Below are 13,183 nucleotides of genomic sequence, written 5' to 3'. Positions count from 1 at the left end.
GGAAGGGGGTGAATTGACCGGCAGAGGGGAGATGAATGGACTGAGAATTAAATGGATTGATTTGAATAATGAATTTGGGCGGAATTGATCTGGGGTAATTTCCCTATTAATTTCCTATTTAGAGATGATTTAGGGAACTTAATTTACTTGCCTCATGTGAAATAAGTATTATGTAGAAAACTGTAGATTCAAAGGAGTGGTTTTATGGGTCATTCCTCACCTTTGGCTCATAATAATAATAATAATTTGCAGTTTCTTAGGCAAGCTATTTGCCTCCCAGCTTTAGCAATTTGCCTTCAGTGAAATGAATTTTTTGTGGCCAGCCAAACCCACCAGGGCACCTATTTGTGAAAGGCTATGCCCCTATGGCAACCATTTTGTGAAGGCGCCCATGACATTTTCACACAATTCTAGGTGTGCCCATGGGCCCTGCTCTAGCAGACGAAGCAACCTTCCCCAGCCTGGCCAGATGTGCTGGACAGCAACTGCCATCAGCATGGCCAATGGTCATGCTGGCTAGGAATGATAGGAGTTGTTGTCCAACACATCTGGAAGGTGCCAGGTTAGAGAAAGTCTGTAATTTGCCAACATGGATAAGTTCCTATCATTGGGGAAAAGGATTGGGACCTGCAGATGCTCTGGATGGACCTAATGCTGTAAGCAATGTCGAAGCTGAATGGGTGTGGACCTGATTGGTGACTGGATGAGGTAAGGCTGCAAACCCCACATAAACTACTCAAAACTTCCCATGCAAGAATATGTATATTAAAAAAATTGTTAAGTTGTGTAAAGGAGAATTCCCAGCTGAGTAGTCTGTCCTATTTTCAGATTTATATTTATTTATTTTATTTACAATATTTATGTACCACTTAATTATCTAACCCAGATTCCAGAGCAGTAAACATAGGTATAAACAGTAAAAGAAAGAAGGTTTTAAAAAGCAAATTAGAGTTGTTCAATTTAAAAACAAAGGAACCAGAAAAACAGTGGTTAGTCAGCTGAGGAAGGCTTCTCGAAACAGAGTTGTTTTCAGGAAGCGCTGGAAGCAGCCTTGGGTTGGCGCCTGCCTGATCTCCAGGGGCAGGGAGTTCCACAGAGAAGGGGCTACTACACTAAAGGCTCTTCTCCTGGTGGATTCCAATCGGGCCACAGGTCCATATGGAACCACCAGGAGCATGCCCTCAGACAACCTCAGTGATCGGGCAGGTTGGTAAGGGAGAAGGCGCTCTCTCAAGTATCAAATATTCCAGTCTTCTACAGCAAATCCACCCTTTTCCATCCTAGCCATGCCTTGGATTGCTCTGTACTAGAGCCCTAGCTACTGCTAAAAGGCAGACTTCATGTTCTGACATTTGAGAGGGGAAACCCGTTTTCAGGCTTTTCCAGTAATCAAGCTCCATTGAACTACATATGCACTAAACGTCACCTTTCCGCGGAGGAAATGCGTTAAGCACTTTGATAACCCTGACAAATGAAGACTTTTTATACGATCCCGTCTCTGGCACAAGAGGGAAGAGAGTCCTATTTGTTCGGAAAGATGGCTGCCAGGAATCTCTAAACAATTTAAGCAATTTATCCGTGACTTTAGAGGAAAGAAAAACTGCTCTATGTTTGAAAGAACAGCAATAGTCTTGCAAGTCAAAATGTTAAATGATATGCATGTTTCTAAATTAAACAGAGCCAAAAAGGGTTGTGGGTGGCTGCCCGTTCTATGAGCAGCATACCCTGTACTTATCCCAAAGAACAAAGTGCTCTTTTACTGCCTCCAAGAGGAAAATCAGATGCATTGTCACGGCTGGGCTGTAAACTTTCCTGGCAAGTTAACACAGGCCTGCTTTTTAATATGGCTCAGCAAATTAGTCACTGGATAGATTTTACTAAAGAAAAAAAGAAGTTCCCATATTTCTAGGTTATCCACTTGCATGCATGGGATTTCACTTCACTGCAGAGGGCGGGAAAAAGAAACACATACTGTATTACTGCTGCAACATCTCTCAAACTTCTTGACTTCACGCCCAACTTCTAAACTGATTCTACCTTCTACCATGCTTCCCCAAGCCATGAACAATTCCTGTTTCCATAGTTTAGCACATGAGGATCCTTGCACAGACAGATTATTATTATTATTATTTATTTATATAGCACCATCAATGTACATGGTGCTGTATTTTGATGCCTGAGCCCCAGACGGAATCGTACCTACAATTTGTAGGCAACGGTCATCCGAGATGCTATTGCAAATTTACCACCCCCTGGGAGGGAAAGAGGGTCGGTTATGAATAAAGAAATCAAAAAGCTGAGAGCCAGTGCTATGTAGTCACCGGAGTTGGACAATGACCTGGGTGACCCAAGTTCAAATACCCACTCAGCCATGAAGCTCACTGGGTGATCCTGGATCAGTCACACACTCTCAGTTTAACATTGAGATCCTTGGCATAAAAGTGGATATTAAATAGATAAATACATATTTATTTAAACAGTATCTATATATTCATCCCACAACAGGTTTCTGGGAAGCCCACTAGACAGATACACCATACAACAACATAAGAACATATGAAGAGCCCTGCTGGATCAGACCAAGGGTCCATTAGACCAGCACTCTGTTCACACAGGGCCAACCAGCCATTAGCCAGGGATGAACAAGCAGGAAATGGTGCAACAGCACCCTCCCACCCATGTTCGCCAGCAACTGGTGTACACAGGCTTATTGCCTCGAATACTGGAGATAACACACAACCATCAGGGCTAGTAGCCATTGATAGTCCTTGCCTCCAGGAACAACATCAACAACAACGAACTATTATTTATTTTATTTATATACTACTTTCCACAGAGGTATCAAAGCTGTGAATGTAAAATGCAATGGCATCAGAACAATACAATATGCAATAAAACACACAGTGCAAAATTAATCAACAGTAAAACTGCAAACTCTACCATGTGCTACAAACCACAGTTGGCTGTGTCATACTTCCTGGAAAGCCTGTGTGAAGAGACGAGTTTTAAGAAGGTGTGTAAGGGTGCAATCGTATCAGGATGGCTGTAAGCCTCCAAATTCAGAGGCTTATGGCCATCCAATGCAGAGCGGGAAGAGCAGCAGAGACAATATTCACCTTAGCACTTCCCCTACTCTGAGACAGCAGGAAGGGGAAGGGCAGAGGCTGGGGTGGCCTGTGGATACGGTATAAGCTATCCCCTCCCTGTCCACCAGCATGCCGCCTTTCCCTTCCTCTCTGCACCAGCTGTGAGGGAGAGGGTGCAGCCTGGATTCTTGGGACTTTGGATCCAGGACTCCGAAGTATCCACTGACCTCCCCACCCGGACTCTGTCTAGGGGCCACAGGATTGCACCCCTCATGTCTTAATACTGTCTGAACACACTGAAAACTAAAGAACTCAGTATTATTGGGTGAATAAAAATATTTTCTGGGTTGATAAAAAGATTTTCTCCTGGTGCCATAAAGACCAGAAAGATGGCCCCAGGCTAACCTCTCCTGGAAGGCTATTCAATAACTGGGATACCGTTACTGAAAAGGCCAACTGCCCAGTGGTTACCCACCTCATTTCATTTGGCAAGGGCTCTCAGAGGAGGGCTTCTGAAGAGGATGTTAATCAGGGAGAAGGCGCCTTTCAAGTAACGAAATCACTAGCAAAAATAAAGCTATCTGCTCTTTAAGCACCCACAGCTTCAACAAACTGTCTACTGCCAATGCTACAGGATATTCTTTATCTGACTTGTGACTACTAAAGGGTTAAATCTAGCCCACGCAGATGTAGACTGTTTGCAACTCAGTACATCCAAGACCCTTCATTATTATTTTTTTAAGTCCTCCTTTGCTCTCTGCTGCCGTGAGACATCACAAGAATGAAAATTGTCAGTATGTTTAGGATTAACATTTTGCTCACCGTGGGGTCTTTAACGGGGAGGAAGTGCAGACAATCTGCTTTAATTGTTTTTGTTGCAGGAGAGTTGCAGACAGGGGAGGGGAAAAGAGGAAATAAAACGCATATGAAAGCCTTCCTACCACACACAGCCCTGTGGTTAGGACTTGTCAGCATTCCCTACAGACACACAATTGATTCATGCTGAAAACAAATACCCAAGGAGGCAGGACGTACCAAAATATGATTCCTGTCAGAGCAGAAGGAAAACTTAAAACTTGATAAGACAACAACGAGGCAATACCTGTTTATACGGCATAAAAAACTGGTCTACTACTGGGACACACAGCTGCCCCTGCAATGTAAACAGCTGCCAACACTCACAAGTGTTTGCTCTTCTATACCTTCAAAATGGTCTGCCATATCTCCTGGGCGGCCTTATAAGGGAGATGTAGGAGCAACACGATCAGGGCACTTCACATGACCAAATATGAATATTTTGAATGGTTTTTAATTTGTGTGAACCGCCCAGAGAGCTTCGGCTATTGGGCGGTATAAAAACGAAATAAATAAAAATGAGGGTTTCCGTCTCACTTGGTATCACAGTGAAAGGCGGCATGATCCATTGGGCCCTACATTTGAAACTCGTGTGGCTTTGCCACGCCAGCTTCAATGGGCTAGGCAGGCTGGGGTGAAATGATTAAGACAACTAACTCTCCAGATATAGATCGTAATAAACAATGCTACTTTTGTTGTCTATTCTTTATAAAGGTGAAAAGAAATTCATACCATCTGACAGCATATTTTAGAAAAGAACTATGAAAATAGAAGTGGAAAAATATCCATGCTACAGAATTACTGCTAGGCTTTCCCTCAGCCTTTTTTTAAACCCACAGCAAAATCCCTCCCACTCAGCACAGCTCAAGTCCTGCTCTGCTTCCGTTTTTCCTATTGCTCCCAGAATCCCGTCCTCATTCCCACAGATAGGCAAGTAAACCACACATGCAGTAAAATCAAAGGCTTGGATGCCACAGGGACTCAGACATAGATAGCACTGGCACAATTAAGACTCACTTGCTACTCCTGATGCAATTCCATAAAGCAGGCCTCCTCCATCTGACTCTGGCTGAAAGACATGGGTGCCTGGGGGAGGGCTTCTCTCTTGTCTGATGAAGTTATATAGCAAAGTTTTCACAAGCCTGCTGGTATATGGGAGACTGAAAATGCAAAAGAGCCAGATGTCTAAGTTGAGTTATGACGGCACAGAAATAATATTTAGGTTACATAAACGCCAAGCTTTAAAGAAGTTTTAAAAAGGCATTTGACAACAGGACAGTAAAAGATGCATGTAAAGGTTCTTAACACCAGCACTTCAGTCTAAATAATCTATACCCAGAACCCAAGCACAGGCATTTGGAAACAAATCTCAAGTCTCTGATTGTACCGAGACATCCTCTCAACTGTGCACATGATGAGGCTACTGCCATTTTAAAAGCATTTTACTATTTTGAGACACACACACACACACACGCACACACGCACACACACACACATATTCTTAGGTGCTTTGGAGGGAACTGGCCAACCTAACCCAGAGAATTAAATATTCTGTACTTCCTCATCTCAGAAATGGTCCACCAGAGTGGTTCAAATCAACTTCCCGTAGTATGGAGAATGGACAATTCATTGTAGAATACATTTCCCCGATTGGCTTTTTACAGGTTGGTCTCCTGCACATTTTATGGCTTATAATGCATGTATTGGTCCATGTCTCAAGGGGTGGATGTTTTCCCTTTCCCCAATGCTGGTTTTTTCTAGTTAAAGGTGGGACTGAAGTTAGCCAAGAGAACTTTTGGCAATGCAGTGGGTCTTCTACTCCAAGCGCCCCCACGTACTGAAATTCTGTGGGTGACTGCTTGTGAGAGGGCCTTTTCTGTGGAGCCCTCTGCCCTCTTGATCAGATACAAAAGAGGGTGGGGCTCCTGCAGCTTTAACTGTTGTGATGAAGAGGGAATTTCACCAGGTGCTGCATGCATACAAGTGACACCTGCTGAAATTCCCTTTTCTAAGCAACTGTTAAAGGTACAGGAGCCCTGGCCTCCTCTTCATAGGGTCACCCTATACTTGCAGGAATATATGCACAGGATTGTGCTGTAAGCGAAATAATACTATGAAGCACTTTGTGCACTGAAAAATTCTGTAGCATTTTTTTTAAAAAAAAATTGTTCTAGATCTGCTGAACCTTCCAAATTCACCAAGATTCTAAGATACGTATTATAAAGTGAGAGATACTCTGGTATCACAGATAAACATATAGCTAAATGAAAGCAGTTGCAACATTGAGAAGGCAAACACAAGCATTGAATAAACTCCAATAATGACAACAATCTTATATTGAAAGTGGCACTTGTTGGGTTATTGTGCCAGAACTTTTCTCTCTCTAGAACTCTGTTTGTGCTCAGAAACAAACACACATCACACAGGTCTTACACAGCAGAGCTGGTTTATTTCCTTCAGGCTTCTGTGCAGTTCAATTCAGATCAGTTCAGATCAGCACACTGAGGCATACACAGAGAGCAGTGATCATAGAGCAGTGATCAGTAAGCAGTGATCAGAGAGCAGTGATCAGTAAGCAGTGATCAGTTCCATTTTACACAAGTGAGAAACTATATACAGATCTACACAATTCTTATCTACATTACATACAGCTGTGATGAGGCTAACTTAGAATCTTGGCAAGGTTCCCAGAAGAGCCTCTATCTCAAGGTAATTGCCCACAGATAGACTTTCTCTGTTTAACCCTGAGATAGCCATACACACACAATTTTAATGACTAAGCAAGTATTTCTTTTCATATACTTAACAGTCCTCCTCTTGCGCATGTTGTTTAAATTGTGTTACAATCTGAGACCCAGCTTTAAAACATCTCTTTGTGTTTTACCATTGAACGTTCCACCTGTCCTTTCTCATTTTGTTTTACTTTGAATACTCATTTACTGGTAATGGCTTTACGACCTTCAGGTAAAAGTACTAGCTCCCACGTTTCATTTTTTTCCATTGCTCTGATTTCCTCTGACATTGCTTCATGCCAGCCCTGAGCTTCTGTAGGTTCCATTTCCTGAATTTCCTCAAATGAAGTAGGTTCATAGGCTATTAGTAAAGCTCTATGAGAAACCTGTTTGCTTTGGTATTCATCTGAGTAACGAATTGGAGCTTTGCGTTCCCTTTCTGATCGTCTTGGCATAGTTACAGGCATAGTTTTCTCCTTTACAGTTTCTTCCCCCTCCCTCTCTTGCTGAGATTGTTCAGGAATTTCTTCTGTTTCTACAGCTTTCTGTTCTACAGGCAAACTTACATACTGTTTTGTTTCCTGCATTTGTTCATGAAAAACTACATCTCTGCTCACAATTACACTTTTGTGATATGGAGACCACAAACGATAGCCTTTTGTTTGTGTATCATATCCCAACAGTTTACATTCCAAACCTCTTTGAGCTAGCTTTCCTGGTCTGTTTTCTTTCTGAATATGAGCAAAACATTTACTTCCAAAAACCCTTATATGTGACACTCTAGGTTTTCTTTTGTAAAACATTTCATATGGAGTTTTTTCATGTACAGAGTGGTAAAGCCTGTTTAACAAATAATTTGAGGTGGACAAAGCTTCTGCCCAGAACAGATTAGACAATCCTGACTCTTTCAATAGAGCTCTTAACATGTTCTGCAAGGTTCTGTTTTTCCTTTCTGCAACTCCATTTTGAAATGGTGAATATGGAGCAGTAAGGTCATGTTGTATACCCTCATCACTGAGGAATTTTTTAAATTGGTTGCTAAGAAATTCACCTCCCCGGTCCGTTCTTAGATTAGCTATAGGTTCTTTAAATCTATTTTTACTCCACTTAACAAAGGCTTTAAACTTTCCAAAAGTTTCACTCTTCTGTTTTAACACATACACAAATCCAAATCTACTGTAATCATCAACAATAGACAAGAAAAATCTGTTTCCTCCTTGACTTGTCTCAAAAGGACCTGCAAGATCTGCATGAATTAATTCAAAAATTCTTTTTGTTGTTCTCTCACTATGTTTTGGAATGTTTGACTTATGACACTTGGTTTCACTGCATACATTGCATTCTACATAGTTAGAACATGGTTTGATTTTCACCCCTTCACACAATTCTGGAATCTTAGAAATTGTTTTATAGTTAGCATGACCAAACCTTTTATGAGTTAAATGGATACACTCTTGGTGTGGTTTACAATTGGCTATTGTTTTTGTTGTGACTTTGCTGGCTACAACTTCATTTTCTGTACAAGTATTAATCACATACAAAGATTCTTTCATTATTCCCTGCACACACACCTTGTTTCCCTGTTTTATAGTACAATTTTCTTCAGTAAAACAAACCTCATATCCCATTTCTGTTAACTGAAACACACTTAGAAGGTTTGTTTCTAATTCTGGTACATATAAAACACTTTGTAGTTCAACTCCCAGACAATCAAAATATACATTACCCACACCACAAATTTGGATTTTTGTTCCATTTGCAAGGGTAACACACTTTTGCTCTGAAGTAGAAGTTTCCAAGGTTACAAATGAAAGTTTGTCTTTTGCCATACTTATTGAAGCCCCAGAGTCCAAAAACCAAGGATTCATTGTCTCTTTGACTCTTGCTAGAAGACACTTCTTTGTTGATTCAGCTTCATTCATGTTGTTTTCTTCTCTCCACTTTGCTGTCAACTGCTTTTTCTTCTTGTTGCAATCCCGCCTTAAGTGTCCTGTGGAACCACAGTTAAAGCATTTCCTTGCCTTTAATGCAGCCACCACGTCAGAAGATTTATGGCTTTGTTGAAATTCAGCCACAGGATGTTTAAGGCTCTGTTGTTTTGAAGCTTGTCTTCTTTCATAGGTTTCCAGTAGTTTTCCAGCTACATACTCGAGGGTTAAATTTTTCTCCTCTTGACTTTCCATCATGGTGACAACCGCGTCGTACGATGAATCAAGACTTGACAAAATCACATAGACTTGGTGTATAGTTGTAAACTCCATCCCTCGTGCCCTGAGTTGATTGAAGATTTCTCTCATGCTTTTCAAATGGTTTGACATAGACTCCCCTGGTTTCAGCTTCATTCCATACAGCTTCCGGGTTAGAATTATTTTACTGCCCGCTGTTTCTCTTTGATATACAGCTTGTAGCGCATTCCAGCACTCTTTTGATGTATTCAAAAACTGAATGAAGGAAATTTGAGAGTCTTCCACAGCTAATGCAATAACTGCCATTGCTTTTGCATCGTCCTTAAACCATTTAGCATTCTGTGGATCTGCTCTATCTGGTGGATCCTCTGTGACTACATACCACAGTTCAGCCTGAATCAGATACATTTGCATTTTGTAAGACCATAATGCATAGTTAGAGTCATTCAGCTTTTCCAACAATTGATGCAAACCAGACATATTAGCTCCTGCCATTTCCTCTGCTTTAGGAATTTGTATCTCACCGTCCTCCTGCTCAGAGTCCTCCTCAGAGTCAGCCGACTGAGATTTTTCCTCACTTTGCAGCACTGGCTTTAGCTTGATGTCTTCCTTCATCAACAGTTTTCTGTTTTAGCAGACTCCTGGTTCTGATACTGCACCGTTCCCACCAAGTTCTGGTTCTTCTGCCTGGATTAGGCTGGCGTAGGCTGGTCTAGGCTAGACTGGGCCCATAACCTTTGTTGGGTTATTGTGCCAGAACTTTTCTCTCTCTAGAACTCTGTTTGTGCTCAGAAACAAACACACATCACACAGGTCTTACACAGCAGAGCTGGTTTATTTCCTTCAGGCTTCTGTGCAGTTCAATTCAGATCAGTTCAGATCAGCACACTGAGGCATACACAGAGAGCAGTGATCATAGAGCAGTGATCAGTAAGCAGTGATCAGAGAGCAGTGATCAGTAAGCAGTGATCAGTTCCATTTTACACAAGTGAGAAACTATATACAGATCTACACAATTCTTATCTACATTACATACAGCTGTGATGAGGCTAACTTAGAATCTTGGCAAGGTTCCCAGAAGAGCCTCTATCTCAAGGTAATTGCCCACAGATAGACTTTCTCTGTTTAACCCTGAGATAGCCATACACACACAATTTTAATGACTAAGCAAGTATTTCTTTTCATATACTTAACAGCACTATGGTTTGACATACCATCGACCGTGCATGAGGTATTTATGAGCGATGCTTTCCCGCAGAATTTCCTTGTGGAAAAGTTGGCAGGAGAGGAAAACAACAAGTGTCGTCACAGCTTCCAAAGAAATGCTGTATGTTATGTCTCTGCATGGGGAGGAAAAACAATAATGCCAACTGTGAATTCAAACCAATGAATATATCTTTATTAGCTGAAATTTTCTATTATACGCAAATGCCTGAAATTAGTGTTTTGAGCATTTATAAAAAGTCTGGCACAAGGGAGTCCTTGACAATAAGAAAAGATGCCCCCCACCACTCCCAGGCTCCTGTCAGCAGTAAGTCACAGACTCTCTTCCACATGTACTTACAAACAGGCAATGAGTCAAGAATACACTACTCAGTATTCTCCCATTTCGACCATCCTTATCACTCCGTCTTACAATGAAATAGCCATCATCCTTTATATATTATAAATTATTTAAATGAAAAGCTTCATTTACAGGTAATTTTTCTTTGTTCTGTTACAGCATAATCACACAAACATCTACTCCGGAATAAGCCACACTGAGTTCAATGAGACATACTCCCAGGTAAGTGTGTATAGGATTGCAACCTTAGTTAATTGAATGAGGTCTCATTATAACTACAAATAAACTAAGTGCATACATTTAGCTAGAAGGTGTGTATGAGGTGCGGCCACCAAAACTGGCATCCCCATATCGCGTTCTCTCCCTGCGATGTTGAGGATCCCTTACCCCATGCTGTGGTGTTATTGTGTGTTTCCCAACTCCCACATCATTATCTGGCAAGTAGTGGGTAACACACCACACAATAATCCACAATAAGGGGGTAAGTGTTTCTACATGTCACAGCTGGGTCTTGACCTAAGGATGCCATTTTTAGCAGTAGCCCTGTGTTGCGCATAATATATAGTTCCACCCAAAAGATAAGAAAGGACACTGGACAAGCGTCCTCTGAAAAGGAAAAGAAACTCCTTATTCAAGAGACTAGTAAATAGCAAATATTTAATACAAATGAATTGCCTTGAAAGAAGAATATGTTGTACTTGAAGCAGGCTAGGCATGACACGTAAATTGAGCATTTCCATTGTTAAATAATTTTCTCTTAGCAATTCATGAATTTGTGGGTCACTCGTATGCAGTTTTCTAGCATTTTTGTGTTTTTCTCTTTAAATATTACCCAACCACATGAGAGCTTCTCACATAAAAGCATCTCCCATCCCTTGTGGCTAGGATAATGTTTATATGATGCTTTCGGTAGGTAGAGCCCTCAAACAAGGAAATTGTGATGGGAAAGGCTCACACAATGACTCTCCATTTAAATAGGGTCATTTAAATCAGGGGTCCCCCTACCTTGGGAATTGAGAAACTACTGTGGGAACCATCACAAAATGGCCCTCTCGGAAGATGTGACTAGTCGTAAAATGGCCACTGTGGGGACCTGGCACATCAAAACTGAGCCACAGAGATGGTGAGGGAGAGAAACAGTGAGGCTAGAGGCTGGGAGGGAGGCCAAAATGGCAAGGCAAAACGGTAGAGAGAGAGAAGGGCCAGAGGCTAGGAGGTGGGAAAACAGTGAACTAAAGAGGGGTCGGAAACAGGGAGGCCGGCAGGGAGGTGGAAATAGCAAGGTAAAGGGTTAGTAGCGAGAGAAAGATCACGAACAATAATAGAGAGCTAAAAAGGGAGATAAAGAAACCTGCCCTAACATTTTTGACAAGTGTTGTTTTTTTTAGAAAAAAGGGAACAGAGAGCTTCGTGGGGGCCACATTGGGGAACCCTGATTTAAAACATTTAAACTTTACCACAACTAAGTAATGGTCACTCTCAGAGAAGTGGCACACTTTGACACGGTTGATCACGATCTTCTCTTAGATTCCGTCCATGACCTTGGACTCTGTGGCTCTGTCTATAACTGGTTCACCTCCTATCTAGAGGGTCGCTCTTTCAGCGTGTCGGCTAACGGCAGCTCGTCCTCCTCCTTTCCCCTTTCAGTAGGGGTTCCGCAAGGCTCGTTGCTTGACCCGTTGCTGTTTTCTCTATACATGCTGCCCTTGGGTAAACTTATTCAATCTCATGGCCTCCAATATCACCTGTATGCCGATGACACACAACTATATCTCTCATCTCCGGAACTTTCTCCTGATGTTCACAATCGTATCTCGGCATGTCTTACAGATATCTCAGCCTGGCTGCTTCATCGCCGTTTGAAACTCAATATGGCAAAAACTGAACTGCTTGTTTTTCCTCCTAAACCTTCTCCTCACCTCTCATTCTCTCTTACTGTCAACGATGTCACGCTTACTCCGGTCAAGGAAGCTCGTAGTCTTGGCTTTATATTCGATTCCTCGCTCTCCTTTATTCCACATATCGAGGCAGTAGCTAAATCTTGTCGTTTCTTCCTGTATAATATTGCCAGGATTTGACCATTTTTGTCTGTCTCTTCTGCCAAGACTCTCGTTCACGCACTGGTTATCTCTCGGTTGGACTACTGCAACCTCCTTCTCTCTGTCCTCCCCTCGTCCCACATCAGTCCGCTGGTCTCTGTCCACCACTCTGCCGCTAAGATCATCTTCCTGGCCCGCTGCTCTGACCATGTCACTCCGCTTCTGAAATCTCTTCATTGGCTTCCAATTCACTCCAGAATCCAATATAAACTTCTCCTGTTGACCTTCAAAGGTTTTCATGGTCTAGCTCCTGCCTATCTCTCCTCTCTCATCTCACACTATTGCCCCGCTCGTGCTCTTCGCTCCTCTGATGCCATGCTTCTCGCCTGCCCAAGGACCTCCACTTCCCTTACTCGGCTTCGTCCTTTTTCTTCTGCTGCCCCTCATGCCTGGAACGCTCTTCCAGAACACTTGAGAACTACCAACTCAATCACAGCTTTTAAAACTCAGCTAAAAACTTTTCTTTTCCCTATAGCTTTTAAACATTGAGTTTGTTCTGACTCTATACTGTTAGCTTCACCCTACCCGGTGCCTGTTTACACTTCCCTGTGCCTGTTTGCATTCTCTTTCCCTCCTTATTGTTTACTACAACTTTATTAGATTGTAAGCCTATGCGGCAGGGTCTTGCTATTTACTGTGTGGTCTGTGCAGCACCATGTAC

At 42.1% G+C, this 13,183-nt stretch overlaps 1 protein-coding gene across 2 annotated transcripts in view; it reads right to left on the bottom strand.

Annotated features, from left to right (window-relative positions):
• DYM (dymeclin) overlaps positions 1–13,183 on the bottom strand; it is a 228,634-nt gene that overhangs the window by 166,404 nt on the left and 49,047 nt on the right. For both annotated transcript variants that reach the window (XM_063128261.1, XM_063128262.1), the window contains exons 8-9: positions 10,074–10,199; positions 4,959–5,101 (exon numbers count right to left, since the gene is read on the bottom strand). In XM_063128261.1, the coding sequence (XP_062984331.1) occupies positions 4,959–5,101; positions 10,074–10,199 (269 nt within the window). The remainder of the gene's footprint in view (positions 1–4,958; positions 5,102–10,073; positions 10,200–13,183) is intronic.

Source organism: Elgaria multicarinata, chromosome 6, assembly GCF_023053635.1.
Source record: "Elgaria multicarinata webbii isolate HBS135686 ecotype San Diego chromosome 6, rElgMul1.1.pri, whole genome shotgun sequence".
Classification (NCBI taxonomy): Eukaryota; Metazoa; Chordata; class Lepidosauria; order Squamata; family Anguidae; genus Elgaria; species Elgaria multicarinata.
Note: the sequence above shows the minus strand (reverse complement) of the source record. Positions and strands in the feature narration are given on the sequence as shown.